At 38.8% G+C, this 24,652-nt stretch overlaps 1 protein-coding gene across 2 annotated transcripts in view; it reads right to left on the bottom strand.

The window, feature by feature from the left end:
* The window catches only part of LOC131436119 (uncharacterized), a 59,313-nt gene that overhangs the window by 20,151 nt on the left and 14,510 nt on the right, over window positions 1-24,652 (bottom strand). For both annotated transcript variants that reach the window (XM_058604616.1, XM_058604617.1), the window contains exons 2-4: window positions 3,179-3,557; window positions 2,645-3,004; window positions 2,332-2,523 (exon numbers count right to left, since the gene is read on the bottom strand). In XM_058604616.1, the coding sequence (XP_058460599.1) occupies window positions 2,332-2,523; window positions 2,645-3,004; window positions 3,179-3,557 (931 nt within the window). The remainder of the gene's footprint in view (window positions 1-2,331; window positions 2,524-2,644; window positions 3,005-3,178; window positions 3,558-24,652) is intronic.

Here is a 24,652-nt window from a genome sequence, read left to right as displayed (position 1 = left end):
AGCTACAGAATTCCGGTTCAGGATTCAGTTTTAAAATTCGGATTCCGAACTCAGCTCCGAAATTCAAATTAATTTAGTTCAAAGATCTTCAGATTCTATTTCCTGATTTCAGTTATTCTTCTGTAGAACTGAATTCTTGAACCAAGCTCTAATCCTGCACTGAACTGAAATCTGAACATTCTGTAGTGTATTTTAGAACTAAGTTCTGGAAATACAATTAAATTTTGAATCTAATTTATGATCCTAGATTTTGGTCTGAAGTTCCAGAGCTTCAGTTTCTGAACTCAGTTTTAGGATTCTGGTACTGAATTCTGAACTCCGGACAGAAACTGTGAAGCTGAATTCTGGTCTGATACGCATCTTCAGTTCCAGAGTTCAGTTGAGTTTTGAAAGTCCAGAATTCATTTCTGAAATTTAGTTCGAGACCCCAGGATTAGAATCGAGACCATGATCTCAGTTCCAGAATACAGGTGTTGAATCAAGTTCTAAAATTCGGTTTCATCTACAGATTCAGAATTCTGGAACTCGATTCTGGCCTTGGATTCTGGACGAGGAACTGAAGTTAAGATCTGGAATTTGGAAAGCTTAATCTGAAATCCAGAACTAAACTCTAGAACTGGATTCTGGTCTGAACTGAAGGAGTCAACTACGTAGGCTAGAATGAATGAAGTATCAATTTTTTAGCTTATTCAATTATGAAATAGTTAGGAAAAATGCAATTTGAATTATTTGCGGTTACCTCATGCTACTGAAAATTCTGTTGAGAGAAAACTATGTTAAATGGAACAAACGATAAGTTCTTAAAAGGCGCTCCATAGTAAAGTGAAACGTATTTACGTCAAAAATCCGAGAAAAGTATGCGAAATTTTTCTAATTAGAATTTATCAGACTGTAAAGTTTCACTAAACTATTTTTTTTTTTCACTTCCGATTTGCATAGTTTAACATATAAGTAATTCTAAAAGTTCTTTAGATAACATTTAGAGTCCATTGAAGGGCTGATTGCAATGCAAACGACCAGCAGCTGGTTGACGCAATCGCTCTTGTTTGAAGTGAAATTCACACTGCGAACGATGTAAAACAAACCGTCACGCAGCAGAACTGAATGCTTGATTCCGTATCTGGAACTTAATTCTGAAATTTTATTTAGAAACTGAATTCTCGATACTGGAACTGAGCTGTGGACCTCAACAAACCGAAATGATGCACTTGCTTCACTTCCTGTTCAGTCAACTGCGCAAACAAGAATGAACGAAATATATCAAGTGTTAATCTTTTAGACCTCTTCAGTTGGTAACGCAGAAATGAAATGTTGGTTACTACATCAAAACCGTCGGCTCGGGTACGAGAAAGGCTAACACGCGTCATAAGTTTTCTGCTTTGATACTCCTTGATAACAAACATTTCAGAAAATTTTAGTTTTGAATAATTTGTGATTATGTCAAACAACTGAAAATGTGATCATAAATTGATGATCATATTTCAGATGGCATGTAGCGAAAATGATGTGAGATACGTTAGATACAACAAGAGACACTCTCGATCTAAAACTCATCACTCTCTCAGCGGGCAAATTTTGAAAAGGCGCCCCACAGCAAAGTAAGTCGTATTCACGACAAAAACCACCCTATAGTTCTTTTAGCAATTTTTGCCTTTCTCATATCTTTTTTGAGTAAGTGCCTGATAAGCTCAAAATAAAAAAAAAAACAAATTAGAGATTGCCACTAGAATCACAAATTTTCAAATCACACATCGCCTCTGGTAGGCTACTCAACTGAGTTCAGGTTTTATCTTGCACGCTGATTTGTGCGGTTCTACACAGAAAGAAATAATTAAATATTTCACGAGATGTAAATCAATAGTAACATGGAATAGACATGGGTTGAATCGAAATTTTGATTGAAAACCTTCATCGATGCAAAACTAAATTGAATTGCATTGCATTTTCAATGAATATAACTGTATCTTTCAATTAACGCTTATTTTGCGATTAAATTATATTGAAACGTACAGAATTGTAAAGTAATTTTATGTTTAATTACCTACTCCAAATATGTGCATGAAAATAGATGTAAATTCACAAAATATTTTTATCTGTGTAGTCACCGAAGTCGACAATTTCAACACTTCCAAGCCACGAATGAATATCGAATTCGAAGTTTGAATAAGTGGTAATCATTCCCGCGTATTTTCATCACGCCAAATTCAAACACTCCACGTAGGCCGATCTCGGAGTGTTCGGCTAAACCACACCAGTCTCGTGGCGGCCGCTGCTTTCACTGGTCAGGAAGCAGAAAGCTTTGCTGAACATGGGCAAAATTTGTGTACTCACTTTGATCTCGGTGAATCGACCGCCATCGAGTCCTCGTCACTGTCACTCTCACGCAAATGGGTAGTGTTATGTATCAGAATCCGTACTCTGCGTTTGCTCGAAAAACTGTCCCTGTCATAATTACGCGTAAGTGGTGTCGTTCCACCATCAACGCCTACTACGACGGACTCGCCCGTTCGGCTGTCCGGAGCGCTGGAAAGTGAAGATTGATGGATTGAATGTATCATCCTTGACTGATGGACGTTTGCCCGGAAGCGGCAGCTCAGTTAGTGAGTTTTTTACGAAAAAAAAAATCTTATTGAAATTATCTTACCGTTGCATCTGTTGCATTGGCTCGTGCTGCTGAGTGACTCCCTGGTGACTTCCCTCGGCATCCCCAGCGAATTCATCGTTCGTATTTCTTTTGCGAACTTTTTTCCGTCGTTTCCGGTGAATATGGTCGTCCTTGTAGACCTGTTCATTGACCACAACATTCGTGTCGGGAAAGTGCTCACGAGTGCCACTTGATGTGACCATCACCGTCCCGTTGGTATCGGACATCTTACTTGTACCTCGGTACGATGGCGATAGTCTTTGCAGAACTTGCCTTCTGGCTCGCCGCTGAGCCAGCATCTTGTATGACGGTTGCATGTGGAGTGTGTTGTTGTTGATTCCGAGATGTAATGCTTGTTGTCTGGAAATTGGAAACTGTTAGCCAGGAAATTGTTTCTCTTGTCATTCTGTCTTTTCCCACTTTCGTCATTCAGAATGTCATTCGGATTATGTCCATCTAATCGAGTGATTCTTCCGCAAAGTAAGAAAACTCGAGAATGGGGGGGCTGGGGGATGATTCAGCAAGAAACCTTACCTGGTAAATGCGACCCGATATAGCCTGGCCAGTTTTCCCTCCAGCTCCGGATAATCCTTCTCACCGTACAGACCACCGACCACCGTCATCAGCCAGAAGCGCCGATCCGTCGGGGTAACATTGTCAATTGTCTGATCCACACCGTCACTGCTGTCCGGCGGGCAATCGAAAATGCAAAGGTCATCTCCCATCCCGTCGCCACCATTGTTCCGGTCGATGTACACCGTGGCCACAACGGTAGCCGTTTTAATGATTGCATCTTCACTGATTGGAAACCGGTCGAAGGGATTAACTGCCGGTCCATCGCCGGAACCCGTCCAGAAGAAATCCCGGATGTCCTGTTCCGAGGCGTGTAGATAATTGCCAATTATGTAACCGTCTGGAAGCAGACCGTGAATTATGCGATTAGTGATTCATCGATTGAGTCATTAGAGTCAACCTATCGAGTAGAGTGCAATCGGATTTCGCAGGGTGTCAAGAAGAAAAATTTGTCAAATGCTAAGACTATGGAAGGGCACGAAAAAAAAGGAAAAACAATCCAATCAATTTCCGTTGTTGTTGTTCCCATTCTAGAAGCAAACTTTGCTCGTATAATCTGTCACGGAATGGGTCGATTGAAAATCCGCTCCACGAAGTCTGCAACCATCTTTCACTTGTCAAAAAGTTGTCCATAAGTTTCACTTCCGCTGCATTTGATACAACCGATGATTTCCGTGGTAAACAGCTCACGTGTCTCACATCCCCCACCCCACCCACCGAGAACCGGTTATTCGTGCGGATACGCCGTTAAGGAAAAACTCACAAGCAGTTCACCCTCCCGGTTCCACCCAAAACTCGTGCTACCTGCGTAACAAGCAAGCACACAAGGAACCACCCGGCTTCATCGTCGCAGCAGCAAAACGACGGAAACTTTCACGTTGCATGATTTATTTAAAATCGAATCGCTAAGGTAAACAACCATTTTTCACCAAGCGTAGAGCGTGGCTCAGCGTTTCGCTGCCGAGTAAGCAACTCCGAAACTACACTGAAACTGTAGTTTCGCGAAAAGTTATGAACTGCTACTAAACACGAGAGGTGGGTATATCATATCTCGTTCGCGGAAGTATTCATTCTTCCACCGGTTGTCTTATCTTGTTCTTGTTCTTACTAGTAGTAAGGCGGAATATTGGTTCAAGGATCAGACGCGGAGTGCAAACGCTAATATTCATACTGATAGTGGACTCCAGAAATTTACTACTCTGTTTAAGCCAGTTCAGTAAAAAAATATTTCATTATTGTAAAATTGTGAACCTAACATCTACTAATAGATCAATTTGAACCACTAGATAGACGAAAAAAAATTATTCCGAAAAAAAGGCGGGTGGGTAATGTCAGAGACATAGCTGGATGTCGTTAATAAGAAAACAAAACTGACACGCTCCCATCACTTTTCCGAATATCAGTTAGTTGATTGATTGTATGAATTGTGCAAGCTTTCCTCTTTTTCACTAATAGAGTTTGAAGCGATGCACCAACATTAAAGTACAGATTAGTTACATTAAACAGCTACTATTCTACAACTATATATTCTAAAATTGAAAAAAATCCTCTTTAATTTGCTAATATAGGAGGCTAGGCACGACAAATTTGCAGTTTATTTTTATTGAAGCTATGAAGTTCGAAGATATCTGATTTTTCTCGAAATTTCAGTACGAGACAATTGCAATGGCCTGGTCTGAAATGTATCGACGATATTCGGTATGCAAGAGTCATTCTAATAATAATAATGATAGTAATAATAATGATAATAATAATAATAATAATAATAATAATAATAATACAGATTAACCTGTATATATGGCAACCCTGTTTCGCATGGCATATTTTCACACGACCCGATACTAGTATAAAGATGTATTCAACATCATCACTTATACTTTCGCATTGCCGTTCGTAATTGAATGTGTTAGTGACGGTGCAAATAATTTTAAGTTCCATCTTGATGAATCTTTTGGTAGGAAATATTGAGGTCTAAGATGGTTCTCGTGTGCGTCTTGTTTCGGCAACAGTTGCTCAGAAAAAAAGCGACAAAATTCAACTAGTTCTTTAGGAAGATCTTTAGCACTGAAAAGTGCTTTGAATGGGCCTTGCTGGACTTTTTGGCTGCCTTTCTATCGGTTTTCGGTGTCATCGTCCTGACGGTGTCTCGTACGTTCAGAGTAGCTGCTTTAAATTAAATGACGCTATTTCTCACGTCACATTTCATTTTATACCTGCTACTGGCAGCAGTGTACGGACAGCCCCTTTGCCAAAATTCCTGTTCTTGTTCGCAGAACGGGAAACAGTGAGACGACAGGTCTTCGATGTTGCTCTCGTGTGTCTTGTTTCGGGAACAGTTGCTCAGTAAATGGTAGGAAAAATGAACCACTCAACTTTGATATGGATATTCTTGTATAGAAGCAGACATCTCGCGTTCTGATTGGCTGGTGCTTTTTTTTTTTTCATAAATACGTTTATTTCATAGGCAATATACATAAGTTTTTCTTCGCCGTGGCATCCACAATACATAGTAGTTTAAACCTAATACATTTCGAATATCATATTAGTATGTTGGTACTCATTAGTTAATCTAAACACTGTTTTTATCAAGCGAGTTGCTATTTTAAATTACATTAAATAAAATACATTTATTTTGTACATGATCTTATAACTATTTCAGGATTGTTTGTATCAGTTCACCACTTATATTCAATATCCTATAGTTGGCTATTGGTTGAACTCATGGAAGAGAAAACAGTTTAACATAAAATAAAATTTAAATTGGAACTCCAATGGATTTAATGAAATGATAAAGAAGTTTCATGTATGGAAGGTCACGACAAGCAAGAATGTCGCGAACTGGGACATTGGATAGTCTACCTTGGGTACGCAAGGAATTTATTAGTTGAGATCTGACATCACGAAACTCCACGCATGTCCAAACAACATGGTCAATATCGCGGTAACCTTCGCCGCAAGCACAATGATTAGTCTCGGAAAGTCCAATTCGAAGGAGATGTGCATCTAACGTGTAGTGATTGGACATGAGTCTGGACATCACACGAATGAAATCTCTACTCACATCCAGTCCCCTGAACCATGCCTTTGTCGATATTTTAGGAATAATTGAGTGCATCCACCGACCCAGATCATCTTTATCCCAAGAAGCTTGCCAGCTGGCAAGTGTTCTTTGGCGAGACGCGCTATAGAATTCGTTGAAAGCAATCGGTCTCTCATAAATTTCACCCTCAATAGCACCACGTTTGACTAAAATACCGGCTCTTTCATTGCCTGGAATGGAGCAATGAGCCGGAACCCAAACTATTGTGATTAGATAATTATTATTCAATATGTCGTTCAGACACTGTTTTATTTTACCCAAGAAAAACGGTTCATTTTTGCCAGCAGCGTTTGAGCGAATGGCTTCAATTGCACTCAGACTATCTGTGAAGAGGAAATAATGGTTTGGAGATAATGTGACGATTACATTCAAGCTATAATGAACTGCTGCTAACTCTGCTATATAAACAGATGCAGGTTCTTGAAGCTTGAATGAGGCCGAAACATTATTGTTGAACATACCAAACCCTGTCGCTTCTTCCATTCGCGATCCGTCCGTGTAAAACATTTTCTCAGAGTTAATATGCCTGAACTTACTTGAAAATATTTTTGGGATTTCCATAGAGCGTAGGTGGTCCGGGATTCCACGCACTTCGCGCTGCATGGATGTGTCGAAAAATAAAGTTGAGTCAGGTACATTTAGGAGGCTGACACGGATAGGAATATATCTTGAAGGGTTGATTTCCTGTGACATATGGTTAAAATATACTGTCATGAATTTTGTTTGAGATCGAAGCTCGACTAGTCGTTCGAAATTATTAATTACCATGGGATTCAGCACATCACATCTTATTAGCAGGCGTGATGAAAGCTCCCAAAATCGATCTTTTAATGGAAGAACTCCCGCCAGAACTTCAAGACTCATTGTATGTGTCGAATGCATGCAGCCTAAAGCAATTCGCAAACAACGGTACTGAATTCGCTCAAGTTTGATAATATGAGAATTTGCAGCGGAACGAAAACAAACGCATCCATATTCCATCACTGAAAGTATCGTTGTCTGATACAATTTTATTAGATCTTGCGGATGAGCACCCCACCAAGACCCTGTTATTGTTCGAAGAAAATTTACTCTTTGTTGGCATTTCGTTATCAGATACCTAATGTGTCCTCCCCACGTGCATTTGGAATCAAACCACACCCCGAGGTATTTGAAAGTCAAAACCTGTTCGATTATTCTTCCCATCATATGAAGCTGAAGTTGCGCGGGATCATGCTTTTTTGAAAAGACGACCAGCTCTGTTTTCTCCGCAGAGAATTCGATACCAAGATGAACAGCCCAAACGGACAATTTATCTAAGGTATCTTGCAATGGTTTTTGCAGATCAATAGCTTTGGATCCAGTAACTGAAACCACGCCATCATCTGCCAATTGTCTTAGTGTACATGGGGTTACTAGACAGCTGTCAATGTCATTCACGTAAAAATTATAGAGGAGCGGACTGAGGCATGAGCCTTGCGGGAGACCCATGTAGCTAATTCTGATTGTTGCCAAATCGCCATGTGAAAAATGCATGCGTTTCTCTGACAAAAGGTTGTGCAAATAATTATTTATAACCGCTGGGAGTCCATGTTGGTGGAGCTTGTCTGAAAGAACATCAATGGAAACTGAATCAAATGCTCCTTTAATGTCTAAAAATACAGATGCCATTTGTTGCTTTTGAGCGAAGGCAATTTGGATGTCAGACGAAAGTAATGCAAGGCAATCATTCGTCCCTTTATTTCTACGGAAGCCAAACTGAGTATCTGACAACAAACCGTTCGTCTCGACCCAAGTGTCGAGACGTCGTAGAATAATTTTTTCGAACAATTTTCTGATGCAGGACAACATCGCAATGGGTCTATATGAGTTGTGATTGGAAGCTGGTTTCCCCGGCTTTTGAATGGCGATAACTTTCACTTGTCTCCAGTCAGGTGGAACAATATTTTGCTCAAGAAACTTGTTGAACAATTCCAACAAACGTCTTTTTGCGAGGTCGGGCAGATTCTTCACCAAGTTGAATTTAATTCTGTCCAATCCAGGAGCGTTATTGTTACAAGACATGAGTGCTATGGAAAATTCCATCATTGAAAAGGGGCTATCAATGGAATCATCATTTGAAGAAGACTCCCTAACAATGCTATGCGTAGGAACGGAATCTGGACAAACTTTCCTCGCAAAATCAAATATCCATCGATTCGAGTACTCCTCACTCTCGTTTCCTACGTTACGATTCCTCATTCGTCTGGCCGTATTCCAAAGAGTGCTCATTGAGGTTTCTCTTGACAAACCTTCCACAAAATGTCTCCAATAGCTGCATTTCTTAACCCGAAGTATGTTCTTGTACTTGGTTTCTAAAACCAAGAATTTTTCAAAATTCTGAGGAGTTCCTCCTCCTCGTTTTAAAAACGTCTTGAAAGCATTTTGTTTCGCGTGTTTAGCATCTGAGCACTCTTTGTCCCACCAAGGATTTGGAGGTCTTCTGTTAGACGATGGACCAAGAAATCGTTTGGTTTGGGCTTGTTCTGCGGCCTCCAGAATCGAACAAACGAGGAAGTCATATTCTTCAAGTGGGGGAAGCTCTTCCATTGAAGTTAAGACACTTGAAATATTACTTTGGTATTTAATCCAGTCAATATTTTTTGTCAAATCATATGGAATATTAACTGAATTAGCAATGCCTTTGTTACTGCTAATTGAGATGATGATTGGTAAATGATCGCTACCATGTAAATCAGGAAATACTTTCCAGGTGCAATCTAGTCGAATTGAAGTCGAACAAAGAGATAAATCTAATGCACTTGGACGTGCAGGAGGTCTTGGGATCCGTGTCCTGCTACCCATATTTAGTACCGTCATGCTAAAATTGTCGCAAATATTATATATTAGAGATGATCTGCTATCATTGTAAACGGAACCCCACATCATTCCGTGCGAATTGAAATCTCCTAAAATCAAACGTGGAGCAGGAAGGGCTTCGACAATTTCATTAAGCTGTCGTTGTCCAACTTGAGCTCTTGGAGGAATATATACCGAAGCAATGCAAATGTCCTTTCCTTTAATGTTTATTTGACAAGCAACAACTTCTATACTAGAAGTCGAAGGAATGTTTAATCTATAAAAGGAATAACATTTCTTAATTCCTAAAAGCACTCCACCATACGGGGAGTCTCTGTCGAGACGTATAATGTTAAAGTCATTAAAATTTAAGTAAGCTTTCGCACAAAGCAAATACATCACATTTTTGACTATGCAACAAAACTTTAAATGAATCAAGTTTTGGCATGATGCTTCGACAATTCCACTGCAGGACAGTGATTGAATCATTTGCGGCGGATGATAAATTATCCATCAAATGATACAAAACCTGTAAGAGCTGGCCATTGAGCTGATAACTGTTTCAAAAAAGTTCTAGCTATTGGAAGGAATGCTGTTATGATGGTCTTTAGAGGTTCAGAAATATTGAATGCAGCGAAAATCCATTCTACAATTTCCGAAAATTTCAGTAATCCTGTTGGTGAATGTGAAATGGAGCCCACTGGATTATTGTCTTTTCTTGAGCTAGTTCCTGGATTGGTTTGTGAATTTGACAAACCAGGAGGCACAGTTTTTGGTTTTAAATTTGGCTTTTTAGCTTTAACACGGGGATCTTTTTTTGAAGGTATAATTTTAGGTGTCTTTTTTGGTATTTTGTGGTTTGTTAATCTCCTCTTAACAGACCCTTGAGGAGTGACAAACGAGGTATCTTCACTATTTCCGTCAGAGTCAGATTCCTCTGGCTCCGCAAGATTTGAAAAACCGTTTTCGGTTTCCAAAGGGGAGACATGTATGACCGTTTTGAGCATTTCTGCATATGTGCGCTTAGACCGTGCTTTTAAAGAAAGCTTCATTTTGTCTTTACGCAGCTTAAATGCAGCGCACACTGAAAGATCATCATGAGGGCTTTCCCCACAATAAACACATTTTTCAACATCTTTATCGCAAAGATTATCCTTATGAGGCCCTTGACATTTGATACATTTGGACTTATTACTACAGTAAGTAGCTGTATGTCCGAATTTTTTACAGTTCGTGCAATTCATAACATGCGGTACGAAAAGCCGAACAGGAAGACGAATTTTATCGATATAGACATGGCTAGGCAATGCAGATCCGGCAAATGTTACGCGAAACGAATCTGAGGGACGATAAGACTTTTTTCCATCGACAATAGATGCTGAGTACAATTGTTTGCACTCGAGTATCTTAACTCCCTCAAGCATGGAGTTTTTAAAACGGCCAACTCCATTTTTAAGTAAATCATCTGCTGTCAGACTTGCTTCAGTCACAACACCGTCAATTTCTACCTCCTTCGATGGAATGTAAACTCGATATTCAATAGCAAATAATTTACAGGTTACAATATCGTTTGCCTGTTTCAAGTCGTTAACTACAACTCGAATTTTATCTCTATTAACCTTACAGATTTCTTTAACTTCAGAGAAATGTGATGTCAAATCCTTTGTAATTTGCATCAAGTTTAAAATCTTTTCTTTTTTTCGAAGATAGACTATCCATGGCCCAGTGGTACCCTGTGGATAATGTTTAGCCCTCGGAGTATTTAAACTTTTACTAGTATCCGGAATCGGATTCGGATGATCTTCCATGAGATCATCCATTACATTAAATTTTTTTTGTAAATTAATAATACCAAAATAAAAACTTATGTTTAGTAAAATTTCAGATATAAGAAATAAAAAATAAATTAAATTAAATCTACCTTGTAGCTGATGTCTCTGTTCCTTTATCGTGAAGAACGACGTGAAGCTCTTCCAACGATTTCCAATTGGCAGTCTTTTGCTGTTTCCAATTGGCAGTCTTCTGTCGTTTACTGCTATCTCAGTTGCTCTGCCGTCGTTGTGAACACCACTGCACTTGCTGTACCTGACCCCAGGTACAGTGCTTTTGCTCTTGGTGGCGATCAAATGCGATGCTTGCAGTGTAGCACCTCGCGATATATGCCGTCTCTTTTGATCCTACGCAGCGTACAAATTCTGGTACCTGGTAGATCAGCACTGGGTTGCTTTAGCACCTCTGTGCCTTTGCACCCCTTCGTCTTCGCACCTTTATGCGATGGCACCTCTGTGACTCGTCACTTCTATGCTCTCGCACCTCTGTGTCTCTACACCTCTGTGCGTATGAACGGGATGGCCTTCGTTGCTAGCTTTCCAGTCGGGAAACGCCCCGAATATTGCGTTTGCTATGGGCAGTTTAACTACCTGAAGCTTAGAATTGTCTCGGTAGCAGCCGTTAACTCACGAGCCAGTACAATCGAAACACAACCTCTTCGCTTGAATGGTTTTTACTGAATGATTGGCTGGTGCTGTCATGGGTTAAATCAAACAGGTTTTTCAATAGTGTACTATTGAAAAACTTCAATGTTGTTGCAATACACGTTCAAGTTGAAAATTTTCGATTCAATTGGTAGTTAGATTATATAAATCCTTCTACAGATCACTGAGCTATGAGCTTTCAAAATACGAGAAAGGCAAACGCGCCTTATGAATTATCTTCTTTGATACTCGTTTATACCAAACATTTCAGAAAAGTTTAATTTTGAACTATTTGAGAGTATGTCACACAACTGAAAGTTTTATCATAAAATTGTGATCATATTTCCGATGGCATGTAGCAAGAATTATGTTGATTCATTAGATATAACAGGAGATATTCACGATCAAAAACTTATCACTCTCTCAGAGGGTAAATTTTGAAAAGGCGCCCCATAGTAAAGTAAGTCGTATTCACGACAAAAAGAATCATGTAAATCCATCCATTCGTTCTTACGTGATGTGATTACAAAGAATGACCTCTGCATTTTTATATATATTAATACAACTGAAACTGATATTAATACAACTTTTAAACATCATTTTTGAGAACAACACTAGAAGAACATTATGTTTGAACAACGTACATGTGCGACGCTCTAACTTAGACTCAAATGAAAGGAAATATAGTGCCGTACAAAATACCTGAATTTTATGCGGATCCAACTTCCAGTTCCGGCGATATGGGGTGATATGTGCACAAATATAATGTGTACACTAACCTTCCTTGGCTATAAATAAATTGATTTTCACAAATCTAATTTTAAATGAATGAGGTTGGGCACTCATTTCGGCAACACCGTTTCTATGTTTCCATTTTCGGATGTAGGAAATAGCGATTAAGAACTTGAAATTGAGCCTACTTTGATTTCCCGGTTAGTTTTATTTTCATTAACTAATACCGTTTTCGTTTTTGAACCTAGACGCGGGCTACTCTGACTCCGAGTAAAACGAACACGTGGTACGCGCCTTAAACAACAACTCATGAAAAAAAGAAAAAAATAAACAAACTCGGCTGGATGCGTGGTGCGACCCGAGAAAATTTTCAGAGCGAAACTACGCGATTGGAGTTCGATCTAGAGCGACCTCAGGTTGCTAAAACAAACATATCAAACGTTTTTTGGCGACTCTGGGTCAGCTTTCGGGCTGCTCTGATCAATAAACGAAAACGGTATAAGATTTCATGATCCTAATCACTATGAAAATTCGTCTAATTCCGAATACTGGTTTGCAATATGACGAGTGTTAAAAAGTGTTTCAAGCACTAATTTGAAGTAATAATCCTATATGCAGTTCTTATCAGTCAATGGCCAACCGAACTGGTTTTAGCTATACGGGTCTCGATTTCCGGTTCCAGAAATAATGGGAAATATATAACACTTCTATTTCTCAAAGATACTTCAATCGATTTTCATGAACTCAAATGCAGGAATTCTTTGACATCAGTCTCATAGTTTCTATGACATTTTTTCCGGATCCGGAGTTACAGGGTTAAAAGTGCATAAAACTTTCATCCGTCAGCTAAGGTGACAATGCAAAGATCGTAAAAACTCTTTTGAACTTTGCTAAAAACTGTTCCAAAATGAAGTTCTTTTTGAAGAAATAACACCTGCAATCCAAAGGTTGAATGAAAATGTACGCAATGTCAGCCTTTTCAGCGTACGTCACATGAAACAGTGCTGCCAACCTAATTGCAAACCAGCGATTTCTATTCGATATTTTGGTGAGTATTTAGTTTCACCTGGCTGCAAGTCGACTATGTTTTTTTGCTGCAAGCTCTTGAAACCGCACAGCAGGTGAACATGACTGCAGGTATTCCGCGACAGGTGGAACGGCGAGCCACCGTTTCAACCCCAGTTGATGTCCGGACCTCTAGCGCGTACGTACGGTGGTTCCTCTACAGGCCAATTTGATTGTACACACAATGGCTTTTATTTATGAAACGGCCCAAATAGAATAATATAACACTGAAAATAATGCCACAAAACGTGTCATTCGCGGGAGAAGAACTCGGAGCTCGCTGTTATGCATGGCCACTGGTATTGACAGGAGTTTGCTACCCACTCGGATCTGAGAATAGATCGATCGCTTGGTTGTGTACGAGCGGTTTTGGTATCGCTTCAGAATGGATTTCAAATAGGTTAATATTTAAGGTCAATGTGTTTTTATGTGGTGACCACTTTTCTCTTTTTTCGCCATAACACCATTGTTGCGCTCCGATCGGTCCAGCAGTTTCGGAGGTAGTGGTATATCAATTTGGTGTTGAACCCTATCGGATATGAAGTAAATTATGGCGTTGGCGATAGATTGTAAACTTTCATCTGTAATATTAACGTAAATTGAGAAATTCATTTAAACCAGCGTCAGAAGGGAATATTTTTCTATCTTTCACTGCATTATCGACCTAATGAAAAGATGTTCGCTTCTTTCATTTTAATGCCGAAATCAATTTCTATTTACTACCGTCACCGTCTCTTATTTGAACGATAACTTCCCCCACGTGGTTGTCATAATATTTATTCGTGGAAAATTCTCCCCTCCCAAGAATCCGAAGTTTATGCGTATATTTATGGGCTATTGTCACAAAACTTATTTCACTCCACCTACGACTTTGATAATATTTTGTGTTTTTTTTCTCTCGATCGGAATTCGGCAGAGTATTTTCCATTCTCGGAAAATTGTTTCGGTCGATTTAGCTGAAATTAAGAATTGATGTTTGGTGGTTGTTGAAATTTGCAGTTCCTTCGTCCAGTGCCTTCGGTTGTCAGAGCTATTTGTTTTCGGCAAATAAACAAAGTTCCGTCGTGATGCAGCACCACCTCCGCCCATGCTCCGAATCATCTGTTCCGATATACAGCACAACAGTCAAATGGCTCAGCAGACCCCGTCGAAAACGAGAGGGACGAGTTTAATTGGGAAAAGTTTTTTTTTTGTTTTCTCTGCGTTTTATTCCACATTATTTACCATCGTGGCACGGCTAGTTTTCCATCTATATCAGAGGGGTTCGGACGGCCTGTTTCCCAGAGACTGGTACCGGCATAAACACTATTGTCATGGTGTTATTTGAATCAGTTTTTTCATAGCTATTTTACTCATAGTAATTTGTGCTTCAATATCTTTATTCATTGTCTATTGTTATTTTCCATTATTCATTCTTTTATAAATATTTGAAAAAACTGTTCGAAATTTCGGTCAAACATGCACAAGTTTTGAAAGTTTTTCCAACATTAGTGCCTTATTTCTTGATAAAAAAAACACTTCACACGTTCGATCATACAATTTTATTGCTAAAACTCGAGTGTTGTGGTATGAGGAGCATTGCCAATACTTTTATTCGTATTTCTTTGACAAATATACAATAGGTAGTAATATAGGACTGTGGTTGTTCCTCTTGTACATAAATGATATATGTAATTTGAATCTTAGTAGAACACCGAAATTGTTTGCCGCTTTTCTTCAACACCACGATAATATCAGTGCTACCATTTTACCAATGCACAGTGACCTGAATACCATTACTCGAATTTGTTGTGCTTGAACTTACTGCGATCTTCTTCAAAACCCTTACAATATGGGTATTTTCGGAATAGATTCTATGAGTAGATGTAGGAAAACGATGATGATTTTTAATTCCTAGATGGCAGCTTTCGGTTTATTTATAATGCTTCAATGCCATTAAAGCCATATAAATCCTTGCCGGGATTACAATATTATACGGTGCGAGAAGGGCAAGACATCGATTGAAGTCGAAAAATTTGGTAAAAAAGCTAAGGCCTCGCAAGCAATTTGTAGCTGCGGTAAGATTTCGAAACCCTTCATCGCCACTGCTTCAATGAACAGCGAAATATACCTCAAGGAATGTTTACAAAAACGACTTCTACCCATGATTCGAAGCCACAAGGACCCTGTTGTCTTCTGGCGAGATCTTGCTTCTTGCCACTACTCGAAATCAGCGGTAGAACGGTATACTACCAAAAATGTCACTTTCGTCCCAAAAGACATGAATCCACCAAATTGACCCCAACTTCGACCAATTGAGGAATTTTGGGCATTAACGAAGGCACATCTTAGGAAACATGTCTCGTCAGCCGAAACCATTCAACAGTTCGCAAGAAAGTGCGCCAGCTAGTCTACAATGGCTAAGTAGCAAATGCTGAGAATAATATTCTGTTGTTGTAGTCTAATATTATCAGTATGTAGAATAAAATTTGAATATCTAACTCTTGTGAATTATTTACAGTGAAATCAAAGTGCGTTCATACTTTCTGGGACAGTCTATATCATTTAAAGCTTGCTTCAGATAGAATTGGAACAAAGACAATTGCCTGTAACATATTTCAGTTATTTATTATTGAATTCAAGATCTTTTTTTATACAAATGTAGCGTTTTCTTCATACTTTTAAGAAAAAATACGGATAAAATTATTCGTCACGGAATTCTCGAATTTTTCCTGTAACACGGCTCATTAGGCGGTGCACACCTTCTTCGTTCATCGTTTTAGCTATCTTATTCCACTAGGTCGTCATCTGATTGACGTCTTTAACAACCTTCCCTTTTGCCTTGAGTCTCCTCTTCATGGTTAGAGATGGGCAATTCGCTCCTGAGCTATTCCAGTGAATCGAATCTTTAAAGTGAGCTGATAGCTCACAGCTCTTTTTAAAAGAACCGCAGCTCACCAGTTCACCGCACTGGTAAGCAGGGATGCCAGGTTCACAGATTAATCTGTGTTTCACAGATTTTCAACATTTTGCACAGATTCAAAAAATGGCACAGATTTTCACAGATTTCTGAAAATGGTCACAGATTTACACAGATTCTGAAATCGATCACAGATTTTTGAAATTGATCACAAGTTAACACCAAAAATTACAGAGCGGTAGGAAATAGTGAGACCTTTTTTTTTGCTTACCGAAATGATTCCGATCAGCTATTATGGAAAGAAGGAAACGTGCACAGAACTTGCACAAACAGGTTTTTGGTTTGATCACAGATTTTTGAAAAAATGACCTGGCATCCTTGCTGGTAAGGTGGAAACAAGCTACGAGCTGAACGGATATTCGGCACTTGAAGAGCGAGTTATGAATGAGAAGAAATGTGTGCATGAGCTTTTGTTCGTTCTTCTAAATGTGTATCTATCCTTCTTTAACAGATTGAATGAGCCATTGTAAATAAGAAATCTTACTTCTCACTTAGTAGGCTAAGGTACATTCAGGGATGCCACTTTTGCAGATATTCTCAAATATGACATAATAATAATTCGCAGACAAGTTAGTTCGCATAGCATTGTTCTTTGTGCATAAATGATTTCGATCATGCATATGAAAGAAAAACGGAGTAAGAAAAACGGCGCCCAAAACAAACCTTCAGTTCAATCTAAATGAGCTGATGAGCTGATACATTGAATCGATTCCCTTCAGTGAGCTGATCTGTTCTGAACTGCTCATCGGTATGAGCTGCTTCGCACATCTCTATTCATGATTGCCTAGTATTTCTAAATAGGGCGAAAAATTCGTTTTTGGAGACACTCGTTTTGGTATAGTTCCGATGTCATTGTCTCATTTGCTACGAAAACTTTCGTTTTTTTGCCTCAGCTGCAAATGCCCTGCCAAATCCTAAATTTTCTTGCAAATTTGTCGGCAAAAACAATTTGAAATTTGGCTGGAACATCCCCCCGAGCCCGAGTCATGTAAAATTTTTGACCTGGGATTTGCCCGAAGTCAGCCTTGACATAGGTTTCATCGTCCATCAGAAGACACCCGTCGAACTTGGACAGCACCTAGTCATATAGTTTCCGAGCACGAATTTTGACCACACTATTCTGTTTTATGATCCGATTTGGCTGTTTGCTAGCTTGATACGACTTGATTCCTTCATGTGTGTGCTTCATCGGCTGTGCACAGAGATGCCAGATATTTTCATAGAAAATATATATCTGCTCTATCTGTTTTCACTAATAAAATGAATCAGTTCAAATTGGTTTTAAATTTTAATATAAATGTTATATATATGTTAAATATTTGCACAAAAGATGTCCATTTTAACATGTAATTTGTCCATTGATTATGAAACTTTTACGGAGAGAAAAGTCTAACTGTTTACTTCTCACCTTTTATGAACCTTCACAAATCTGTATTACATTTAGAAAATCTGAATAAAATCGGTACTCTGATTTAAATCAGTATGCGAATGCAAAAATCTTTACAATACAGATACATTTGTACAAATGGCATCTCTGCTTCTGCATTTGGTTGTTAAAAGGGCTAATAGTAACAAATTGTTGTTGTTTTTTATAGTTCTGCAAACAACTTCACATTATAATTTTAAATTCAAAACGAAAGGTAACGAAAACGATCCAAATTTTAAACGTCGAAATGATTCCAAACTGTTTCTAAAAATATCGTGTGTTGTCTCATAGTTGACATTAGGCCCTTTCTAAGAAGAATTCTAACATTTTGAACCTAAGAGTGTAGTAGTTCAATATTTTGGTTTTGATTGTTGTCGCCATTATTGATTTATGAGATGAATAAAGGACCAATGATAAGATGAATAGAAAACTTTTGAGATGAAATTAGGAGCACAATAGTGAACATATCAAAAGAGTTTTTTAGCTGATTTTTGAATATTATTTCAATTTCCAAGGAATGTGAATCAATTCCCAATGTGGAGCAAGACGAATTAAGCAGAAATATGAAAAAATCGTAGTGATTTTTATGGCTAAATCAGGTTATTAAGGTAACGTAGGGTAAAAACCGCGAAGCTTCGCAAATCCGCGTAAAAATTCAGAATTTTGAGTAATTAATTCTTTAGATTTGATCAACAATCGGTAGATTTTATATATTTGTTTGGAGTTTTTCCTAGATTTGATCAGAATGAATTCCAAATATGTTCAGTAATTTGGGATGTTTAAAAATTAAGATTTTAATTATAATAAAATTATTAACGACATTTTTTTTTTTTTGGTCAAATTGTTATTTTACTCATGGATCCGTATGATGACAATGACTACATTTTCCGATGGATTCCAATATAACCATATCCATAATTCGACATGAATTGCATCTTGAACACGGCAAATAAAATTCACACTGATGGAAAATACAGTCGCACTTACGGCCGTCGTTTCTATCTCTCTGTCTCTACCACTGCCACGGGTGCAAGCTGGTGACGCATAATAGTCTGGAATAAAGCTCGGGAGGTTGGTTGGCCGCATGCATGTAATTATGCTCAACCGAGAATCCGGCCGGGCTGATGCCAGAACATTGGTGCTGTTTTTCGCTTTCAATTGAATCGTGCACCACAATTGCACTAGCACTACTGTAGCGAAGCCGGCCATGGTTGGTTGTTAGTACATGAATGCGATAGCTCTCACGGTAGCGCACTCACCCATTCCGATGGACAACCGCGAATGTTCTGCGTTTGCTGAATCGGAATTCCACCGTAGGAACCATTTCGTGTGTGGGTGCGTGTGTGTGTGTGCCTGGGCTACACCCATCTCCAGCGTGTTTGTGGATGTACGCATGGTACTGCGGAACTGATGCAAGCGTGGTCCTAATGCCCTAGGCCACTCCGAGCGTGTGTGTGGGATGACGCCCAACCACCCGAAACATCAACCGGCAGCGCAACCATGACCGCTTGGATTAATTTATTAATGAACCAAACGCAACTTGGTGACGACGGCGAGCCTAATTTCAAATGTGAATAGCATAGCCACGTCTTTTTTTTGTGCTTCGTTTGTTTTACTCCAATGGCTCTTCAGCCGGAAGCTGCTTTGACCGCACTGAAATCCCGCGTTCTTGTCGTTGACGATTTCTGATGCAAGGATATTTCGGACCCTGCTGCGTGCGTATTGCATATTTGTGAAGCACTTGCATGGAAACTTAAAACGTGAAATAAATAAATTACAATTCACTGCGTTGATGATAAGCTTATCAAAAACACCGAAAAGTTCTCACCGTTGATGAAAATTTGGTTTGGTCCAATTGGCGTAGGTCGGATGTGGGCAGAACAACGATGATCAAAGTAGGCCCGGACCCGTGACCAGCATGAATTTGACATATTTACAATTGAGTTTTATTCGATACTTCACAGCTATTTCTGAACTTATTATTAAATCATTCAAAGGTAAAATTCACAGCAGTTCTCGTCTCAGTTCAGCCTCCAATAAATTCCGGTACTACAATTGTGAACGTCAGTGAACTTTTGGTGAGACTGAATAAATAAATACTTGATCGCAAGCATAGCAGAACGGATTTCACGAATATCACTAATAACATACTGATGATCCTTGGATGATTTTGTGGAATTTGGCATATCTGTTTCAACAGACTTCGCAGCCGATTATTAGCGTACAGAATCATTGCATGGCTAGCATGATGATCCTACTGACAATGCACGTACAGAAGCCGTAAAAAACGAGAAACGGCTTGTGTCCACGATTTTAGGAAGCCATCTATAGTTATGGAAAGACGACAGTTGTTTTAACTTTTAACCATAGAACTAACCCAGGGTAGTTTCATCAAGCAAACCATTTTCACGAAAATGTGTTGGTTTCGCACTTAGCATTTAAGGGGCGGGGGGAGGGGGGATTGTATTGAGCAAATCTGATATAAAAACCAGGTTCGAAACTGACTCGATTTTCAGTTCAACAACGTTGAAACTAGGTTCGAATCTAGGTTCAAACAAACGGTTTGACAGCAGTTTGGGTGGAAACAGGGTTAGGTTTGGAATCAAGCGAAAACGACATAAATTTCCAAAACCTATGGAATAGGATGAATCGCAGTAGGCGTACGCGACAGGAGTTTTTCGTGAACTAAAAGTGAAACTCCCAAAGGGCCCAATTTCCACGTTCTTCAATTTTTTGTGGTGTTTGAATCAAGTATGGACTACTGACAGGATATCTTTTTGCGTGCTTACATCTGTTAAACGGGTCAAAAAATGAAACAGTCATTCAGTAAATATGCAATGCCGGAAACTGATACCTGTCTGGAATCACAGCCAGCAATGAAAAATTCCGCCACGGAACAGCAAGATTGCCCCTGTCGGAAAGATGGTACACAACGTATTTTGCATACTCTTTTCTTCCAAAATTCCAATTCAAATGGTTATAGTCAAAAAATGACAAATCCTTGTTGTACCAGTTATTTTCACAAAATCAGTCAAACTTCGAATAAAAATACTGGGAAAAAAATATAAATTGAGTATTACACTGAAGAAACTCGATTTGAAAAATTTACACTACAAATTTCCAAAAAATATCCGATTTGGATATTGATGAAATTGCATAGGTGATTATATTCTATATAAACCTTTTTGACGGAAAAAAGTGTTTTCTAACAAAAACTGATTTTTTTCCAGTATCAATCTCATCGAAAACTAAACTAAACTGAGAGTCATAATCATCCGAGAATCCAATAAAACTGAATTTGTGGGATTTCACAGAATATTCTATGGCTTGTTTCCCGATATTTGCAAAACACAAATTTCAATTCAAATTACATTCAAATAAAAAATCGACTTTAAATTTTTCAAATGAACTTTTTCTACTGTAGGACTCGATTAGGATTAGAAATTTTCGAGTATTTTCATTTTAGAATTGGACTGATTTTGCGATAATCACTAGCACAATTCCTTTTTTGTAGGATATGTAATTTTTTTTTTAAATAATGAAAAAAGTTTGTCCTTAAAAGACAGTCTAGATCAATTTTGGAAAAATGGATTTTTGTTTCTGAGAAATCGATGTGAGTTTTTTGAAGTGGATCTCGTTGTCACTCTTTTTCTAGGAGGAGAAGAGCTTCCATTTCCCTCCTGCGAGGGTTGAGGGGCACTTTGTTCGTGGCTCGTCTCGTCCTCCATTGCCGCATCGGTGGTTTTGTTGTTGATTTCCGTCTTCTTTTCGTTTTCCTTGTTGTTCGCAGTCTTGAGCTCGTTGCTAGTTGCTGTAGGAGCGCCTTGTTGTACATTGGTTGCAGTTGTTGGTTGGTTTGATGGTAAAACAGGAGTACTACGCTCACTAGTTTTCGTTGTTGAACGGTTGAACTTGTCTTTGGTTGAAGATGTTCTTTTCGCAGCTTCAGTGCAAGGTTTACCGTAGTGTGCAGGTTGTTCACAAAACTGACATGTAACCAGCTGATTTTCATAGGTAATCAGCGTTTTACATGGATGTGTCCCACCTTGACCACAAATGATGTAAGATGGAATTGCCTTACGTAGTTGCATACGCACAACTCGCACGCCATTCCGTATGCCGAGGAAAAAATTCCGCCATACTTCCCTTTCGATGGAAAGGATTTCACCGTACTGCGACATATTCTCCCGAACGAACTTATCGGTGGCCTGCGGGGGAAGGTCATACACGCGTACTTCTATGGCATTGTCCACCATGTGCACAAGGATTTTGTATTTAATTTTGTCACACTCAACGCTGTGCACCTCGTTGTTAACCGAAGCGAATGCAATTGCATGTCTTCCACATTTAAACATAAATTACACACAGTTAGACGCCTTTTTGAATTGAATCTCATTTACATTATTAGCGTCTAGATGCATTCGTTCTTTGAGTAAGATTTCAATTTCATTTGCTGCTGGCAGAGATGGCATTTCACCAGAGTTATACACGCTAGAGTCAGATTTTTGCCACACCGAGGATGAAAAAAACGAAGCACCGCACAAAGAGGAAAGCGCACTTCTTCTCAGTGTCGAATAGACAGCATTTGAGTGTGTGCTTGTGGTTAAAGCAGCTGGCGCGAGTGAAACACATTCTCTTCGCATGAATCGCTCACACGCGCTCTCGTCTAAATACACCCAAGTGACCACTGGCGCGTGATTGTGAGCGAACACTTCTGTGAACTTCAATTAATAGAGAGTAGATCTGGCCTTGCTATGAAAAATTTGCAAGGAAAACCGAAAATTTTACGATAAATTGTTTTATTTTGCTGATTTTGCGTGTCCACGCTTCATCTACGAAAACCATACAGCAGAGTGCTCACCGGCGTGTACACCTCTGTGAAAGTATCTGCATCCACCTCAGAGAATTTATTAGCTAATGCTCTAGCACTTTGGTGCGATTCAGTGGAAGAGGTAAAAGGAAATAAACAAACGCACTCATGATGCGTGCACACTTACACAACAGTGGTGTATAAATGTGAAAGAGAAGAGCTCTCGTTGAAGTTGTCAGTGCGAGGGGAGAAATTTTGCTTGCTCTTCGTCACACAGAGGAGATAGACATCTCTGGCTGCTGGTCTAACTTTGCAACGCTTGAAATCTATACAAATTGAATTCGGTCTTGCAGGCCAAGTTTCAGGCTTTGTTAAATCGTATTTGACCATTCCGTACACTCTATTGTTCACTGTACTGTATTGTCTTTGTTTCTTTTGCTTCGACCGCAAACGATTTTCGACTATGTTGGGTGAGATGCGAGCACGAACTGAGACATCAATGTAAATCAGATTGAAGAGCTAGACATAATTGATGTACTAAACAAATTGGATATATCTAAAAGTGCCGGATCAGATGGTATTACACAAATATTAATGAGAAATTTAGCATAAGATCTTGCAACCCCTTTGTTCTGACTTTTCAATAATTCGCCTTCCTCGTAGATACGTGAAAAAACATTCTTGCAAATCTTCAGCGAACCATCTATGTAAAAAATGCACCAATGAATTAATTGATGGCTGTATACAACAAGCATTCAGAAGCTGTTGATTTCACAATGACAAAAAATAAGCTAAAAGAATATTTTAATTCTATTCGTTAAGCTAATAAAATATTATCATATAACTGACACTACATTATTCATTATTTAGTTATCTATTTAGAATAGTTTACTAATTAAAAACAAATATTGTGATGAATCCTATAGTCTACTCTTGAATAACGACAAATAAATAAAATGAAAAAAAAAATTTATTTAGTAAATGATTTGCAAACTAACAGGGTTTACTGAATAGTTTTGATATATTTTTTCCTCTTCAAAATAAAAGTATTAGCACACATCACTATGGTATTCCAGAACGAGAAGTCAGATCTGGATAAAATTTAATAGCAATCTACGGGACTATATGATCTGAGGAAGATAAAAATTGATCTCTTCAACACATAAAGCTTTTTGTTTCAATCCTTTACAGTTCATCGACTGTGAGCAACAGTAACGCCCTACCCCCTTCCGAAATCAGAAACAGAAACGAAAATAAATGTGAGAAATATTAAGGGGCTGTTTATCCTGTAGATTACAGCGTGAGATAGAGGTTTTGAGAGTTACCGTAATGACCAAAACTCCACCGCCGGTTAAGCAAGCAACTGCAGGCCGTACGAAGCAGAACAGAGTCAAATCCACATAGAATGGAGGATGAAACCGGGGTAAAATAAAAAAATAATAATAATACATAAAATAATAGTTTAGTTTTTGAAGATATTTACGTTACGAAGTTTTTTGAGGCCTATCTGAATCAACGCCTGAGCAGAGGTACTATAAATTTTTTTTGTGTGTTGATTATAGAGGTTTTAACCTTAAGGCTATTTGCATCTTCGGGCTAGAAATTGCGGGATCGGAAATCGAACCCACGCGGACTTACCCATCACGCTATGCCCATCCCCTATATAGAAAAATGTTCCATTTGACGAAGCGTTTCACTCGATATTATCGTGAGATGGGAAGCGTTACGTTAAGTTAAAGAAGTTAGAAAGCGTTGAATACGATAATTTCCATAAGTTGAGAGTTACAAATCATATGAGCTATTTTGTGAAAATAATTAATCCCAAAAACCGTTACAAGGTTCAGACTCTTGTGGTTAACGAGTTACGATGCGTTACTTTTAAGGAAGTTATTGTCGTTACGAAGCGTTATATACGTTACTTTTTTGTGAGTAATAGGCGTTACGAAGCGTTACATGTGTTACTTTCCTGTGAGTCATAAGCGTTACGAAGCGTTACATGCGTTTTTATGTACATTATAGGCGTTACGGAACGTTACATGCGTTACTTTTTAG

Source organism: Malaya genurostris, chromosome 3, assembly GCF_030247185.1.
Source record: "Malaya genurostris strain Urasoe2022 chromosome 3, Malgen_1.1, whole genome shotgun sequence".
In the NCBI taxonomy this organism is placed as follows: Eukaryota; Metazoa; Arthropoda; class Insecta; order Diptera; family Culicidae; genus Malaya; species Malaya genurostris.
The sequence above is the reverse complement of the archived record's forward strand: the minus strand, read 5'-3'. Positions and strand labels throughout refer to the sequence as shown.